The sequence below is a fragment of the Mastomys coucha genome, unplaced genomic scaffold (assembly GCF_008632895.1).
Source record: "Mastomys coucha isolate ucsf_1 unplaced genomic scaffold, UCSF_Mcou_1 pScaffold11, whole genome shotgun sequence".
Classification (NCBI taxonomy): domain Eukaryota; kingdom Metazoa; phylum Chordata; class Mammalia; order Rodentia; family Muridae; genus Mastomys; species Mastomys coucha.
The window spans coordinates 22,635,165-22,654,087 of NW_022196893.1; the positions used below are offsets into that span (position 1 = coordinate 22,635,165).

The following is an 18,923-nucleotide window of genomic DNA, read 5'->3' on the forward strand; positions in this document are numbered from 1 at the left end:
TGCAATCCTTTTGTACCATCTCCCCTCCACCACATCAATCCTTTTGTACCATCTCCCCTCCACCACATCAATCCTTTTGTACCATCTCCCCTCCACAGCAGCAATCCTTTTGTACCATGACTGTTTGACAGACATCTGACATATGACTGACTGACCTTCCCTTACAGATTTGTCCCTTAAGTTGATTTCTCAGTTAGCAGTGGTCTCGGAGTCAAGAGAGTTGGACCTTGTTCTTTGATATATTTAAGGCAGAAGGGCTGTCTGCCACGGAGGCAGAGGTCTTCAAGGCCTTTACTCATATCTTATATATCTTTTGGACACCTCACTATCATGTGCAGTAGCTCCAAGCCCCAGAGAACAAGTCTCGAGGAGCCTCTGAATTGCTCCGGCCCTTGATCATCAGTCATCTTCCTCGATTTGCCAGAGGAGTTTAGATGAATGTCAAGGGTGTTCCTCCCTGCCCTCCCATCTAGCCAAGAACATTTCCCAGAAGTTAAAAGTGTCACTGAGACAGGTCTGACTGTGCCCTAGAGGCAGATAAAGAAGGCATTCACCCACATTGCTACTGACTATTGGAAGTCCCAGGCGTTAGCTTGAAATAGCTGATATTTGGGCCTGTCACAGACAATATGGCTACCCCTGGGTCTTTATGCATGAAGATTATGTAAAGGTTTTTATTAACATATATATATACATATATATGTTAATATTAGCATGTTATATATACATATACATGTACACATATATATACACACATATATATATATATATGATCTAGATTATTTTCCTCTTTTAGAAGTACTTTTTTTAAAAAATAAAATGAAATGTTTATAGTAAAAAAAAAAAGTGAGCTGAGCCTCTTCAGGCAGCTGGTCTAGTCTGAGAATCTTCTGGAAAGCTTTGCTGGTGTCTGTCCTTTTCAGACCTGGGCCGCTCTGAGGGAGTCATTCAGCAGTCCTTACAGCTCATACAGGCTGGGGAGGGAGAAGTCTAGTGAATCTTGTCAGTTTTCTTGAACTGACAAGCATCTGAGCAGTTTACTCCCTGAGTTTCATGAGCTTTCCCTAGGGTGAGATGTTTCTGCCTCTCCCTAGAACATGCAGAGTCTTAATGAGCTTCCTCTTATGAAGAGATTTTGTCCCAGAGGAAGCTCCATGACTTTATTGTTGATATGAGCCAACTATCGAATGGTTGGGCTTCAGGATTCTTCCAAAAAGAATCAGATAGAGGGATCAGAAAACAGCTTCAGAAGATATGAGTTTAGGGCATAAGGATTAAATAAGTTCATTTTCATGAAGGATTAGGATAAGCTTGGTACATTTTAAGTTGTCAGTAAATCTAGCTGTTAGCAATATGGCTATTATATGTGAATGATGTGAGCTGTGTGTAGCTCACCTACAGACTTGTAAAGAATGGAGCTATTGTCTTTCCCGGAAGCACAGCTAAGCTATCCTTAGAATATATTTCTGTCACATTTCTTCTTTTGTAAATGCTGTTTTTGAAAGCGCATTTGCAATATTTAAGTTCCGGCTTTGATGGTGGTGGAAGTGTGTGGACACGTTTCAGTTAAGAAGGTACTGTGTGGGGCAAATAGCCACACTGCCTTCCAGACTTTCCCCACCCGTGAAAGAAGAGAGGCTCAGATGTCTTGGAGAAGCCAAGACTTTAATGCGAACTTGTAAACTCTGTCTAAAAAGTCTGGGATGCTAATCTGAAAGACAAACCTTGATATGATGCAGGGGTCCTGGCTGTGCCTCTTTCTAATTAAAGGATTTTGGTATTTCCTCCTCCGAACAAGTTTTTTGTTTTTTTTTTATCTGCAAAATGGAGGTGTGAACATTTTTCAGGCCTGTTGCCAGTTATCCACATCCTGACCAGAAGGAAGGTGTTACCGTCATAAAACTATAAAGCAAAACGATATCCAGGCTATTTCAGTTCAGAATTTAAACTCTTAAAGTTTTGGTTAGGTTCAAATGCATTTTCTTATAGCTTTTCCTGGTAAAATACATTGGCTCTGATTAACCATATTTGTTTTAGTTTGGTGTTTGTACAAATAAACCAGGTTGTACTTTTATTTTTTTCAATAATCTATCAATTGCTATCCCTAGTAACCCGTGTCTGGATACAATGGCAGCAGTGGTCCCTAAAATACTAACAGTGATGAGAGCCCACGGGACATCTCTGTCAGTCCAGCTGGAGGCCCTGCGAGCTATCTTGCATTTTGTTGTGCCAGGTGAGTCATGGAACTGATTGTACTCAGAGGCTGCCATTTAAATGGAATTTTGCGTTTTCATGAAGCATTGTTTTCCAGGCCAAGCTTAAAGAGCCAGATTCTGACGACTGCACACAGGTCTTTCTGCCAAACCCGAAATTAAATTCATGAGAAAGGATGACGTAGATGAGTCATAAGAATATTCAGCACTTTCCTTTACATAAGAAATAAACACAGAGTAAAGTGGATCGTCTTGCTGTCTCTAGGGACTATTCATCTCTGACGTTTCTTTGCTATTTCGCTTGCCGTCAGCCATGTTAAAGTTCGGACTAATACAGATCACACTCTTTCGGCCCTCCTCTGTTGCTTCACTGGCATCCTTCACGTCCCTGGTTAAATTAGCTCTTCTCTGGCAGAGCCACAAGGCCCTCCCTCCTTGACATTAGCGACCTCCTTCTGTCTGGCTTTCCCCAGCTGTCCCCTTGTTTGCCCTTCCGCTCTCTCTAACGCACCTGCCCCCACATTCTTTCAGCACATTTTATTAAATGCCTCGGGTTCTGAACACCGCAGTGCTTTTTAGTGGGTTGAATGACACGGGGAATGAGGGCAAAAGCAGACTTCGGGAGCTCAGTAGACAGATGAACAGTTGATTACCACGGTGAGCGGCTCTGCTGCAGACAAAGGTCGGACAGGTTTGAGCTGGTGCACCTAATGCCTTCAGAGGAGCACATAGGTCAGGGAGTAGATGGCTATGACTCAAGGACAAGCCAGGCGCCAAGAGCAGCTTTCGGGCAGGGCAGAAGGAACTGGGGCACAGAGTGTGGGGGAGTGAAGACAACCCGGGGAGGGTATGGGGATGAGCCTGGGAGATCAGACGGACCCTAAGTGCAATGCTGAGCGATTGTGACTTCTCATGGAGCGCAAGAAAATTTTAGTAATGGCTCCAACATATCCTGAAAACTTAATAATGGCCTGACTTGAATTATTTTTATTGTTTCTCATATCCTATTTACAAACGTTGGAAGGACCCCTTTTAAACATTTTAAGAAAAATGTCTCTCCCAGTCTTATGGAATTGTAGAATTGATACGTTTCTGAAGTACTCTAGGAAGAAAACTGAAGTACTACAGTCAAAAGCAAGCAAGAGTTTAACATGCCCTTGCTGTTCAGAACGCTCTATTACTAAGGACTGCAGGACAGTTTTCAGCCTATTCATTTACATCCAATCTAGTAGTATTGTGTCTTCTTTGATAGAAGAAAGTGTGTTATGTAAGTTTGAGTCAGATTACTGATTTCTTTTAAATATTTTCATGTATATGTGCATTTCCTCCTTTGGATTGTATGTATTTCCATGGATTTAAAAAAGTTTAGATTTCTGAATAGTCTATATTTAAACTCTTATTTTTGTCTTTATACGTCTAAATATATTCACATATACAATGTATATATACACACATATATGTGTGTGTATGTGTGTATATATATATGCACGTGTGCGTATCAATTAGGGTGTCAAGAGCTTGTGACATACAACTCTGCTATCAAGCAATAATGTGAATAGCTTCTGGAATTATGTATAATATGCTTAATAATATGCATTAATAATTGGGACCACTACCCTGTAGTTCTGTGACCATATTTGCAATTCACATCAGTGATGGGGTTATATGGGGTGATTGAGTGGGTACTCTATGTAGGACAGTTGGTTAGGAGTTGATGGCAGTCTAGTGAGATGATGTAGTAGATGATTCAGATGTAGTGGATGAGGCAGATGTAGTGGATGAGGCAGATGTAGTTGATGAGGCAGATGCAGAGAGAATAGATTTGAGAGTTAAGTAGGGGATAGCTAATTATTTTTTGTTGTTGTTGCTCTTAAAAGTTCCAACTTTTTGGAAATCCATATTTATTCCCCATAAAATAAAAGTTTACCAAACCAACTATTTTCGATATCTATCTAGGTGTTTTCCATTTCAGAATTAAGAGGATTTTCATTGTGTGACAAGTGTTTTAAAAGAAAAAAACTCTTACTAATTTTATTTTGTAAATCTGATACTTTGAATAAAAACAGAGATCAACCTGTGCATTATAAATCAATTCATCATTTCCCATCCATCACTGGCAGTTCAGGCATAATTTTTCTTAAATTTTTTGAATTGTGTAGATTTAGCAAAATGGAACAACAACAATTCACACCTCGTACACACTCCTTAGTTTTTTAAGGTAAGGTCTCACTATGTAGCCCAGGCTAGCCTTGATCTCCCAGAACTCTGCCTGCCTCTTCCTCCAGAGTCCTGGGATTAAAGGCATGTGCCACCATGCTCAGATTAATAAGTTATTCCTGTAGACTTCAGTGCTCAAAGTTTATTCCTTTGAGGTGGATGGATTCTTAAAGAGCAGCAAAAGCTTGCTAGAACCATGCCTGTTCATTAATCTCTTTTATTAAAAAACAACAACAACAAACCCCCAGATTTCCTGCCTACAATTAATTCTTTGGTGCAGCAGAACTGTCAACTCTCAGCTTAGCTACAATGGAGGTAAAATCCTTTGGTGATGTGAGGGTCATTGAAGTACAGCCTTATTACAATGAAATCCAATGTCGAAAAATTGTTCTTATTTTGGGCTTGTACCACACAGTAAGAGACAAGATTTTAAGCTCTACTAAATATAAAACAAACAAACAAACAAACAAACAAAAAGACTTTATATATTTATGTTCATTTAAAAAATACTAGTAGTGATGTATTATTTTAAAATATATAGTTAATGTCTTTGGAGTTATTTAAAATTTTTATTGAGAAAAACATATGTATTTTCAGTATTGTAGTAGACAAGCATCTACATTAGATTGTTAAATTGATTGTTGTTTTATATCAAACAACTTTTATAATACTCATTTTTATTGTAATACTATTTTATAAATTCTGAAGAATATGACAAAAAAAGGTATTGTAGGTATTGAAGGGGGAGACTCTGGGAGGAGTTAGGGTTCAAAAGGGAAACAAGAATGTGATTTAATTCTATTTACTTAAAATATGTTTTTAAATGTTAACAAGTTCAGATAAACTGAGTCATGTATCTTTTCTCATCATACTGCAATAAAACTTAAATCAATAAAACAAACAAACAAAGCAAAACAAAACAACAAAAACCCAGCAGGGCAGTGGTGGCACACCCCTTTAATCCCAGCACTTAGGAGGCAGAGGCAGATGGATTTCTGAGTTTGAGGCCAGCCTGGTCTACAGATTGAGTTCCAGGACAGTCAGGGCTACAAAGAGAAACCCTGTCTCAAAAAGCCAAAAAAAAAAAAACAAAAAAAACAAACAAAAAAACCCCCCAAAAAACAAAAAAAACCCCAAAAAACAAAAACCCAAACAACAACAACAAAAAAAACCATGCTTTGAAATATACTTATTTTGTTAAAAGTTTTCTGTGGATGCACGTGTCCCCAAGTTTGTCTAAGTGTACCATATGCATACCATGCACATGGGCTCCAGAAGGGGCAGGCGGTTATGAACTGTGTGACATAGGATCTGGGCACTAAGGCTGGATCCTCTGGGAGATGGGCAAATGCTCTGAACCTCTGAGCCCTGTACTTACTCTTAGCATAATTGTAAATTGAACCTGAAGCACTATAGCTAACTAATAGTCAGTTAGATGGTTATTGATGTTTTTTAAAATGGTGAATTTAAGGCTATACTGTAGGTATTAGTAAATAGGTATTAGTAAACACAGTGTTACTGTGTGCGCATCAGTAGGCACGGCATGGCATCCTTTACTCCATGTACCTTCTGTTCTTCTTTGCCATATGAATATGATGAAACTAAGGTACACAGACACAGAGATCTTTTCAGACTTCAACTGATGCCAGCTGGCTCTACCCTATGTTGGTGTAGTGGTGTCTCCCAAGCCACTGTTACACTGAAGCACTGTCCTTGGACCCTGGAGATGTGGAGAGATGAAGTTATGATCCTGCCACTAAAAAGTTGACAGTGCACACAACTTGAAGGGCTATTACATGGAAAAGAAATGATTCCCATTCTGGGAAGCAGGGAGCAGAGATGAATGTTCAGGAGTAGCAAGATGCTGATGGCAATTCATTGCATGAGGCTGGAGGTTTTGCTACTGCGTGTGACTTGTTGGCACACGGGCCTGTGGACCAGTGAGAAGCTTCAGGCGTCTGTGCAGATATAGTCACTGAAAATACAGCAAAGATATGAATGCTTTAAATGAAGACAGAAAGTCCCACAAGGGCAGGAACCTAGTCCAACCCAAATTATCCTAGCTTTTAGCCAGTGGCAGTGGGTTCTGCCTAAATGCATTTGACAAGAGTAAGTCTGCATTTGTCCCTATTTGTTCTTGAATTTAGGAATATCAGAAGAATCCAGGGATGACTCTCAATGCAAACCAAATGTGCTCAGAAAACAGTGTTTCAGGACTGACATCCACAAGCTCGTTCTAGCCGCTCTGAACAGGGTATGTGGAACAAGGGTTTTTCTGTCTCTATGCCATGAATAAGACTATTAAATCTGAGGGTCTGGGAGTAGGGCTTCGAGCTTTACTTTACTTTCTTTTGTTTACTATGATAAATTCATAATTAGAACTCAAGGGGATAGTAGGAACATTGAGGTGGGAAAATATTTATTAAAAGAAAGATAAGCGCACAACTAACACAAGTTTCTACCTTAGTTTGCTCTATCAGAAGGTCAATCAATGAACCAGGTCTGGATGTCAGGCCCGGGTTACTGTTTTTCCCTGCTAGGCCGCTCTTCTTATATGATCCTATGGATAAAGATTCAACTAATAGATACACACCAGACAGAACATGGCTGACTTCTCTGATACCTCTGTATATTTCCATAGCTCTTCTAAGATGAATTATAATTAGGGTGATGTCAACAGAGCTATCCATAATTATGACTTGAGATTCAACTATTATTGATCTAAGTAGAGACTAAGAAAATTATTTATTCAAGTGGGCCAAGGCTTTGGTATATAAAACGAGAGTGTTGTAATTCAAGCTGAAGGTAACCTTTTTTGGGGGGTGGGGTGGGGTGGGGAGTCATTGACCTTCCACTTACACTAGACCTTGAGAGTTTCTTGTACATGGTAGTGTTCAGTCGTCTGTTCCATAGGTCACTGTTTGTCTACTGTCATTTCTGAGGAACAAAGTAGACTCTCAGTATCTTTGTATGCTCTGTCTACATGTATGTGTCTGGAGAGCTACACCTGCCTCTTTGGCTAGGGAACCCAGGGAAATAAAAGCTAGTTTTCTGATGAGATGGTTGCAGGTAAAGACTTTCTCATTTGCAAAAGCTTAGAGTAAATTACTGAAAGTTTAAATTTAAGAATGTGTTTTGAGCCAGGTGGTGGTGGCACCTGCCCTTAATCCAAGCACTTGCTGGGGACAGAGGAAGGAGGGTCTCTGAGTTTGAGGTTATTCTGGGCTATAGAGTGAGTCCTAGGACATCCAGGACTCTATAGAGAAACCCTGCCTCAAAAAACAAACAAAAATGTATTTAATTCTTAAATAAGAGATGGTCTAATTGGTCATACACACACTCACACACACACACACACACACACACACACACACACACATATATAAAGGGCACAGAAAGGTTTGTAGAAAGTGTAAAACTCAGAGATAGGAGAAGAGTTGAACACACAAAAAGATTGACCTTCTTCATGGAAGACTGTAAAATTAAAGCAGAGGTACATTTATAGCTTTTATAAAAATTGCAGTAACTACTTAAACTAGGCAAGCAAATATAAAGCTTACATGAAACAGTCAATTTGCATAAAGATTTGCAGGAGAGCTTGACAAGGAGTGATAGGTCGTGTAGTGTAATTCTAATGGGATAAGCAAATGTTTTATAAGACATTGGAACACACACTGGTGTGACGTTGGCACTGGAGGACATTCCGTCCATTCCACATGACGCTGGCTTAAAGATTAGACACAAGCACATTATGCAGCTGGTTCATTATATTCCTCAACCCTGAAAGAAGCATGGTTCATACAGGGACTTCTGTTATCAAGTTTATGCCCAATTATTTGGGGAAAACATAGAAGCTGAATATTTATTATTTTGGCAAAAATATATACCAAGATTGAATGGAAAGGTAAAAAATATATTTTTCTGTGTACATATATAAATGTTATCAACTTAAACACATATATAGATTATAATCATACTGCAGATTCAAAAAGGAATAAATATTTGCAGGAAATTTGGTAACTAGCAGCGATGTCTCTTGCCTATAATATCAGCACTTAGGAGGCTGAGGCAGGAGAATTGCTACAAGGTTAAGCCCAACTTGGATTACAAGTGAGTTGTAGGACAACCTGGGCTACAGAACAAAACAAAACAAAACAAAACACAACAACAACAAAAACAACAAAATGGCAATACCCATTACAATTAAAATGGACATATCTGGTCAATGATTACATTTTAATAATTTATGATACACATCTATTTGGACATGTACATTAAGATTTTAGATAAGAATTGTCATTGCTGCATTATTTGTAATAGAAAAATCTGCAATTGAGACAAAGCTTTGCCTGGTGGTAACCCCATTACAATGGCAGGGACTTGCAACCCTTCAAATGTATGGAGACATTAGACTGATATTTTGTTGGATAATAGTTTGGAGTAATGACTAACATTTTATTGGATAGTTTCTTTATTTACATTTCAAATGTTATCCCTTTTCCTGGTCCCCCCCCAAAGCCCCTTATCCCATCTCCCCTCCCCCTGCTTCTATGAGGGTGTTTCCCCAACCAACCAATCCCCACACCCCTACCCATTGACCTGAAACACTTGTGTACTGTAGGTAAGAACTGAACCCGTTGTTCTTTAACCTATGACATTTGAGGGGTTTTACTGCAGCTTAATTTAATCTATGATGATAACATAATAGCCATTGATTGATGACAAACAGCCGAACTATACTACTATCAAATGAGGTAATTCTGTGTAGAAGTTCAAAGGCAGCAAGGAGGTATTTTAAAGGTACATATAGGTCAAAATTACAGATTTTCCATAAACATGATATTCCCCAGGTGTCAGTTTCTTCTTTCATTTCATGTTTACATTCTATGTGTAGGTCTTGCTGGAACTGGTATTTTGGTTGTTCCTATGTTTTCTCCCTTCTATCCCTTAATTACTGTAGACTATATACTTCGTTCTTATTTCTTTCACTGGGCAAGACTTTCTGGTTTGAATCTGACTCTATTCATCATTCTCCAGTTAACCCTCGGAGTTTAGATAGCAAGAAGAGTGAACAGCTTGTCACACCGGTGCTGGGCACACAGGGTGAACTCACTAATTGTTGGCATTATCACCATCAGATATTAAAGTGCCTTTTGACCTTTGGTTATAAAGGCCCAGGGACTGGAGCAGTAACTTCTACACACACTCTACCTGTTTTCTTATCAACTTTGTTGAAATCATTTAATTCTGAAATTAAAGACCATGTTGTGTTCACAGTCAGCTTTAGACCCGTGCTTTCTAAATTTTATTTAATTTTATTCCTTCAGCTCTCCCAGTTCTCACTGTTCTCCTTAAGGCTTTTATTCTAGGTTATATTCATCACTCATCTTTCCACAGAACTTCTCTTAAGTTTGCATGCCCTAATATTTTGATGTTTTGAATCTAGTTTGTAATTTTATTGTGAACTTTTAAAATGTATGCTTCTTATGTTTTTCTATGTTTTGTTTTGCTTTTTAACTTTTGTAGAGTTATGTTTGTCTGTGCCTGTGGACAGGGGGCTTGAACACCAAAAGAGGGTATGAGATGCCCATAGGGCTGGAATGAGCCATGTGAAACCTAATGGTGCTAGAACTGAACTCTGGTCCTCTGCAAGAGCAGCAAGTGTCTTAGTCACTGAGCCATCTCTCCAGCCTTATATCTGAACTCTTGAAAAGACTAATTTAATTGGCTGAAAAACACTGAGGGCTTCTTTCCTTTGACTGGATGTCTGCAGGCCTTGCCTTAGTGTTGAGTATCGTAGTGGAGAAGTTTGAGACAGGCTTGCTTTTTTCCTTACTTTTCTGTGAGTTGGTAGTATCTCCTGGATGCCAGAAGTATTCTTTTTCTTGAAACCCTGCCAGTCATGTTGTTGAGGCATATTTTAATGCTAATTTTGATACCAGCTAAATGAACGCCCAGTTTATTTTTCCTGGGAAGTTTTCTTGAATTGCATCTTCATGAGCATAGGTCTTCTTCCATCAGTTTAGCTCTCTTCCTAGAAACTATACAATGTTGGATCCCTTCTGCCTTCACCTTCTGCTATTTAAGAGGACACTGTGAGGCACAATCTGTTTATCAGCATGTTCTTGACTTGTTCGGGTGGGGACTCAAATCCATATATGTATCTTTTTTTCTATCCCAAGCAAAGATGAGATGTATGTGAGAAAGTGGAGAATGAGAGATAAAGGCAAATCCATGCTCGACCCCTGAATTGCATCACCTTCCCTGTGGAGTCTGCTTGGGTGGCAGCTAGAAGTGTCTGGTGTAGACTCATGAGAGAAGCCATTCCAGTGACTTACTTGTGAGTTCTCTGAAAGGGCTTAAAGGTTGTAGACTGCAGGCAAGAGGATGTTTCTAATGAATGTCTGTTGGTGTCCTTCCAGTGATAACACCCAAAGCTTACATTTGGATAATATTTGCTAGGTGGGAACTAATAAGTTAATCTTGATTCACATTTGAACAGAAATGCAATAAAGATTGTTTTCAAGATGTAATATTAGGTAAATGAATACAAGCCCATGGTGGGCTTGTAAGTATCATACATAAATGATATATAATATGTATATATGATATATAATATCCATATTATATATGATTACCTCTTTTCAAATTTACTTGAGTGTTCAAAACAGCACACTCTTATTTTTAGTTGTTTAGATGCTGTCACCTTTTAGGTTTGTGATCACACAGGAGCAATTCTGTTGTTATGTAGACAGTCATAGACTTCCTGTTACAACTTCTTAGTCTTTTGCTAAGGTAGACCTGTAAAGGCTAGAGGTTAAGGGAAGTCAACATTAGAAGGACCAATAAGTAAGTAAAAATTCAGTAGAGGTGAAGATATTAAACATGAGGGCTGAGGAGATGTCTAGGACAGTGAAGGCAGCTGTCACCAAGCCCATGATGATCTTGGTGCAATCTCTGGAGAAGAGCTAGTTGAAGGAGAGTACTCACTAACACAGGTGGTGCTCTGACCTCCTTTGGGAGGTGTGTACCCATACGTGCACACGAATGCACTCATGCATGCACATGCACGTGCACATATATAAACAATGCAATAATATTAGGAAGGCATTAAACATAAGGAGAGTCACATTATACCTGGCTTATGATGCATTCTTTAGTTTAGAAGCAGAATTGAATATATGGTTTGTGAAGTTTGGCATCAAAGGAAATTACAGGTTCCCTGGCTTGAAAATGTCAAGTATTTCAAGACAGTGTCAGCAGAATGTGAAACCACATTCTTGAAGTATTTCAAGACAAAGACAGCAGAATGGAAAACCACTGCAAGTACACATTTCTCTTTCCATGATGCAGTTTAAATGTGATTTTACATCATCTGCTCAAAAGTGTATAGCTCACTTTTTCCATTGATATATACATATATATGTATGGATATACATATATATGTACATATATATATATACATATATATATATGGTGTGTCTATGCCAGAAGATTTGTAATTATTAAATGTTAGTATGTGTACATTTATTTTTTCACTTAATTACTTATTTAAAATTTTAATATAATATATAATTCAAAATTATTTCTTGAGATTAATATAATTATATCATTTCCCCTTCTTTTCCTCCTTCGAGATCTTTCCAAATACCCCTCTTTTTTCAATTCCAAATTCATGGCCCCTTTTAATATTAATTGTTATTAAATGCATATATATGTATACATACACACATATATATTTCTAACTAGAGCCTGCTCTGTCTGTATGATCTTACTTGTATGATATCAGGGTTGACCCTGTGGTAGCAGATGACCATTTGGTAGATTCTTCCCTTGGGAAAACCACGTCTCCTGCTCTGAGCATTTCTCAGTTATTTGCGAACTTCTGAGAGGCAAGTGGCCACAGCTTTTGTCCATCCATGTGGCAGCTGCTGCTGTGTGATGTGGCTATGCCAATGCACTGAACTCACCTGCGAAGATAGCTTTTAGAAAGGACTTCTGTGGAGTTTGGAGTTGCCGGAAGTGATGAGGAAGATGGGCAAATGAACTGTTTTAAAGTTTGAGTGTGGTATAGAAATCAGAGAGTGGGAAGGCAGCAATTTAAGTGGTTAGGGAACTTTTTGTCTTTGGGTGCTTTTAATTCAGAGTCATTAAGAGAGAAGTCTGATTATATAAAATTAAAGGGTAGCATGAGTATGGAGGTAGTAGGTGTAGACGTACGTTCCTATTAATAAATTCAGAAGGGAAGGAAAGGATGCTTTGCTCTGCCTCAGCTCCTGTTTTCTTTCTGAGGAGAATTTCAGCCTGGCTCTCACTGTCGGTCCATGTCCGTGGGCATGATCCTAATAGCACAGCATCATGAGGGCTGTGTTAGAGAACAGGATATTGAGATGTCACCGAAAATCTTTCCACTTTGACATGGTGAGACCATGTTTCTATATCTGCAGAAACCCTTACTACTGTACCGTCTAAGCTATATCCCCAGATGTTTGATTATTCAGTCACCAAATCCTGCATGGTTTGGTTTTTATCTCCCATTCTCCACCTTCTCATATATATCTCATCTTTGCTTGTGATAGAAAAAGATACCTATATGGGTTTGCACCCCCATCCGAAGAAGACGATAACATGCTGCGAAACAGATTGTGCCTCACAGTGTTCTCTTAAATAGCAGAAGGTGAAGGCAGAGGGACTCAACATTATACAGTCTTTAGGAAGACTTGTCTTAACCCTTAACCTTCTTAGGTCTAGCTTAGCAACTGACTAATAAGTTGTAACACACTTTGCTACACACTTAGTAATCTAAGAAATCTGTGACACACTTTGAAGGGAGGATATGAAGTCAAGCCCACAAGACATTTGGGTTCAGACACAGAGCGTCCTGTGGTGAGAGGCAGCACTGCAAACTGGTGAAGTTTATTGATGGCTTTGCCACATCATTTATGTTGTGTTCTTGAGGCTAGGTCTCCTATATCCCAGATTATCTCTATACTATTTAACTGAGGGTGACCATGAAGTTTTGGTCCTCCTGCCTCCATCTTTCAAGTGCTGGGTTTACAGTTGTGTACCACATGCCTAGCTTTTTAATGCTGTAGTGGGGATCAAACCTAAGGGCTTTTCATGGTAGTCAATTACTCTACTGTCTAAGCTGCATCCCCAGATGTTGAATAATGTTTTACCATTCTGTAACTAGTTTTAATGGAGGCATGTATTCAAGCCTTACTTATGACAGTAAATAGTCTTAATCTTCTTTTGATTTTAGTTCATTGGGAATCCTGGGATTCAGAAATGTGGATTGAAAGTAGTCTCTTCTCTTGCACATCTTCCTGATGCCATAGAGACGTTGTCCCTGCAAGGTGCAGTTGACTCAGTCCTCCACACCTTACAGATGTATCCAGATGACCAAGGTTGGTACAGACAGAGCTTGGGAACACAGCTCATTGTCTTAGTCAGGGTTTGTATTCCTGCACAAAACATCATGACCAAGAAGCAAGTTGGGGAGAAAAGGGTTTAATTCAGCTTACACATCCACATTGCTGTTCATCACCAAAGGAAGTCAGGAATGGAACTCACACAGGGTAGGAACCTGGAGGCAGGAGCTGATGCAGAAGCTGTGGAGGGATGCTCTTACTGGCTTGCTTCTCCTGGCTTGCTCAGCTTGCTTTCTTATAGAACCCAAGACTATCCATCCAGGGATGGCACCATCTACAATGGGCCCTCCCCCCTTGATCACAAATTGAGAAAATACCTTACAGCTGGATTTTATGGAGGCATTTCCTCACCTGAAGCTCCTTTCTCTGTGATAACTCCAGCTTGTGTCAAGTTAACACACAAAACCAGCCAGTACACTTATTAACTGGATTTTTTTTTTTTTTTTTTGGTATTCCTTCTTTCAGTTTGGAGGTTACAAGAATTACCATTCTCTTTCTATCTTTCTCTTTTATTTTAGAAATTCAGTGTCTGGGCTTACACCTTATGGGATGCTTGATGACAAAGAAGAATTTCTGCATAGGGACAGGGCACCTCCTGGCAAAGATCCTGGTTTCCACTTTGCAGCGATTTAAAGACGTTGCTGAAGTGCAGACCACAGTGAGTACACTCGAGAGAACCGGGCCCTTACACAATCTCCCACGCATACTCTCGCAACTCCCATAGTACATCAACAAGATATTCTAGTTAATTAAAATCATCTATCATTTTGTAGTATTTTAATTATAGAAGGTGCAGAAAATTGCATTGCTTATAAAAATCCAGCGTTCATTATTAGACCTGAAAAAAATCAGTGTGTTTTCTTGCCTTCTGTCCTTCCCATGAAAGTGCTCAAGACATTCCAGGAGCTGATATTTTGGTTTGTGCTTAGATTTCCGACAAATATCAGTTATTATTCTTCTAAAGACGGCGATGCTCTGTGGCTTCTCATGAACCGCTTTTGCCTGTAGCGATTTGGCTTCTTGATGTTTTCTTCCTAAAGATTTGAAATAAATTTCACAAAGCTTTTTTGCAAGCAGACATATAATAATTGTCTTTATGAGGACTGTAAGGTGGTATAAGGTTAATTCAGGGGGTAATAAGAAAAATGGTTACTTGCTATGTAGATGCACATAGCTCTAGATATTCTGGAAGCTGAGGAGGGAAAATTACTCCAGCCCAGGAGTTTGAGGCTGCTATCCCCTACAGAAATCAAATGCTTCATTGTTTTTGTGAATGTTAGCCAAATGAGTAGTTCAAAACTTCAGTGTTGGTTTTGGATTTTTGATAATCAAGTTTGTATCTTGAGTTTTTTCTTAACTCTCAGAATTGACTGTGCCAAGTTAACCAATAAAAATATCTAGGCTGTAACCATTGCACAAACGTTTTCAGTAAATCACATATGCAAGTAAAGTGTTTCCTTTATTGTACAATGCTGAAGTCACTGCCTTCTTAGCTCAGAGCAGGAGTGCATTTTTAAATCGGTGTTTTGGAAAGTGCTTTACTCTAAACCGATTAAAGCCATAGCAGAATTGATTAAAAGCTTTCTGAGGGAAGGAAATAACTGTGTGGTCTGGGGCTCCAGTTACTATGGATTAATTCGTTGCATATGAATGTTTCAATCTCTGTAGCAGAGACTATAAAAACCCCACCGGAAAGCTCACTAAACCTCTCAACCTATGTTATCGGGCCAGTGCAGAGCTGAAAATGGTTCCTTCAAAGGTCCTGTCCCAGCTCTGCAGCCACACTTGCATGTCTAGAACTAAAAGCAACAGGCAACACACTTCTCAGAACCTCACAAACTTAATACACTTTTTCTCAAGTATGCGCATTTGCGGCACTCAGCATCCAAAGAGAACAAAATCATCTTGATGCATAGACAGATTGTTCTGATGTTTCTGTAGAGGGTAGGCCGATCTTTTCTGAGTTTACTCATAGTCTTCAACACTAAAACTGTTTGTGGGAAGGACCCTTCCTTGAAGCACTGCATAGGCAGAGAGGCCCGGTTGCCTTGGCAAGCTTGAGACCCTTCTAAGAAACAATGTTGCTGTTTGTAGTAAAACTGCTACACGGACACACCCTTTATTCTGCCTTCGGAGCCTCAGACAATTGTGCCAAGCTGCCATGAGATCAGGAGGACTTGCTTGCCTCTGAGGTAGAAGTGTATGCAGGAGCTAGCAAGAAAAGGTGGGAGAAGTTCTGGACTCCATGACTCCTGTGCCCTCCTGATGTCAAGACTGTCCGCTTTGCATCCAGATGCCACCAGCTTTTCTAATCCCGAGCCACATCTAGCTTTCCTCCGCAGGTCTGGTTTCACAAAGGAACATTTAGTGGCCAAATTTGAGAGGATTAAGTATTTGAGGATGGTTTGCCAGCTAGCATTTGTTCTCCTTGTCCTTAATATATTTCTTAGTACCAAGAGAGGGAGACATGATTATTTCAAGGTTTACAGCTGCCAAGTTCAATTCCAAGTCTCTCTGTTTAGTTAAAAGAGCAAGTGGGGTCTTAAATATCATATATGAACTGTTGCATATCATTGAGCTATTTTTTTGCCCATAATTGATTACATTGCTTGCTATTATTCTTGCTTGCACTTTCAGGGATTACAGACAATCTTGTCAGTACTTGAACTGTCAGTATCTTTCTCCAAGCTGCTAGTGCATTATTCGTTTGATGTGGTGATATTTCATCAGATGTCTTCCAGTGTTGTGGAACAAAAGGATGAACAGGTATGGGTTTGCTGCCTGTGGCCTAAACTCTGTCCCTCCAGCTGCTTCTCATCCTCATTCCTGTTCCTCCTAGTTCCTCAACTTATGTTGCAAATGCTTTGCAAAAGTGGCTGTGGATGATGAGCTGAAAAGCACGATGCTAGAGAGAGCCTGTGATCAGAATAACAGCATCATGGCCGAATGTTTGCTCCTCTTGGGAGCTGATGCCAATCAAGTGAAGGGAGCAACTTCTTTAATCTATCAGGTAAATATTCCAGCCCTCACTTTTATTTGTCTCCATTATTATGCTTCTCCCTTCTCTTCGACATTGTTCCCTCATTAAAAGATTTATTGAAACGTAATAGACCATACAATTTGTGTGTTTAAAGTATATAATTCAATCATGAAAGACTGAGACAGGAGGATCACCAGTGAGTTTGAAGTCAGCTAGAGCAATACAATGACACATCGAGAGCCCGTCTCTGAGTGGAAGTTGTAAGGCTATGAACTTGTGTTTGTGTAGAGTTGTCCTGGTATTGCCAGAGTCAATGCTAGAACATGTTCATCACTGCACAGTTAAATCTCATAAGCAGCAGGCTAGTTCCTATTTCTTTCTCCCTGGACATCTGGGTACTTCTCTCTTTGGCTCTGGGTAACCACTTGCTTACTTTGTCTTTATGTATTCATCTATTTGAAACGTTTAAAATCATGATCTCATGGCTATATATCTGTAACTGGTGACCCATCACTTTCTGTGCGATGCCAGCCTCCAGCCAGGACAATTCTGTTCTCAGATCTACTCTATCAACTTTGTGTTCTAGGGCATGTGATATGGTGTGTTATTTTCTGTCTTTGCTCAACTTAATCCCCTCACTTGTTGGCCTGGAGGTTCATCCATGTTGGGATTCGGTGATGAGGTTATGATAAATGAGGCTGGGTGACCTTCCAGCTCGTAAATGTATCATCTTCCTCTCCTCACGTCATAATGGGTCCCTAGATGGATTACATATCTTTATTAGAGTTAATGTCGCTGAACATGGGATTGTCAATGTTTTTCAACATTTAATTTCCTTTGGATATATATTCAGTAATGAGTTGACTGAATCTCGTGATAGTTCTGGTCAGGTGTAAGGGTTGTCTGTTTATTTGTTGATTTGTGAGTCTTACAATCAAGGTCTTACTGGCCTAGAACTTACTGTGAAGACCAGGGTGGGCTCAAATTCACAGAGATCTGCCCGCCACTATCTCGTGGTGTTGGCTTAAAAGCACTCACCACCACAACAGCTGGATCCTACTTTTAGGTTTTATTTTTTTGACACTTCTATATGGTTTTCCACAAGGGCTATCTAGCTTACATTCTCACAAACATTTTGTAAGTGTTTCCTTTTTTCCACACCCTTGGGAGCACTTTTTACTTTTACCTTTTTGATAACCATTCTTACAAGCTGAGGTGACTTCTCACTGTGGTTCCGATTGAACTATTCTACTGACCACTCACAGTGAGCCCCTTTCCTCCTGTCTCCTAGGCAGCTTAGTGTGGCCTCTGGGGAAATGTCAAAGCTAGCCAGATGCTGTGGGCGGTTCCAGTCTAATGCTTCACTTGCTTGTTTATGTTCTTGTTGGGGTGTGAAGAGCTCTAGATGTGCTTCTTGCTTTGCATCTTCACAGACTTTGCTCTCCAATTGTCCTTCACATGACACGCAAGTCTACTGTTGGAACCTGTCTCTCGCCATGTTCTCATTTTCTTTGCTGTTGTATTAACTTTTCCTGGGAAAGATATAACAAGTCTCTATTCACTCCTGACAAGTCATTAATGATAGATCAAAGTACAATGCCATCATAGTCTAACTTGGCAAGCTAATGAGTTTAGTAGACTTCTTAACCAAGGATGTTTGAAGTGTTACATGAAGGATTGAGGATGGTCCCTAAATGACTCAATCTACACAGTCCTATCCCAGGTTTGGATGACAACATATGGAAGCTTGTCCCTGATTCCCCTTTCAGTAAACCTTCTACTTCCTACCTATCCTAGTTTCTCCCAAGACCACTTGCAGCTGGGGATGGGGCAGGAAGGAGTAGCAGTTAGAATCCTAGCTGAAGGTCCAGTGTCCACCCTCGATAATTTTTTTACTCCATAACTATTACTAAAAAACTATTATTTGCCTTAAGATGAGAACAAGGCAAGACCGTCATGACCAGAGGGGAAAGGCCATGTCTATGAATGCTTTGTAGAAACTACGAAGAGACAGAGTTGGGTGTGTCTCTCAGCTCTTTGCAGCAGTGCTCAAAAGGTCTGGATTCTAAATGCTCTAGTCTC

General features: G+C 39.7%; 1 protein-coding gene across 1 annotated transcript in view; it reads left to right on the top strand.

Annotated features, from left to right (window-relative positions):
- Positions 1-18,923, top strand: part of Lrrk2 (leucine rich repeat kinase 2) — a 143,195-nt gene that overhangs the window by 33,602 nt on the left and 90,670 nt on the right. Inside the window, exons 13-18 of the mRNA XM_031353252.1 lie at positions 2,109-2,233; positions 6,578-6,684; positions 13,693-13,837; positions 14,380-14,519; positions 16,499-16,627; positions 16,701-16,871. Of these exons, the coding sequence (XP_031209112.1) occupies positions 2,109-2,233; positions 6,578-6,684; positions 13,693-13,837; positions 14,380-14,519; positions 16,499-16,627; positions 16,701-16,871 (817 nt within the window). The remainder of the gene's footprint in view (positions 1-2,108; positions 2,234-6,577; positions 6,685-13,692; positions 13,838-14,379; positions 14,520-16,498; positions 16,628-16,700; positions 16,872-18,923) is intronic.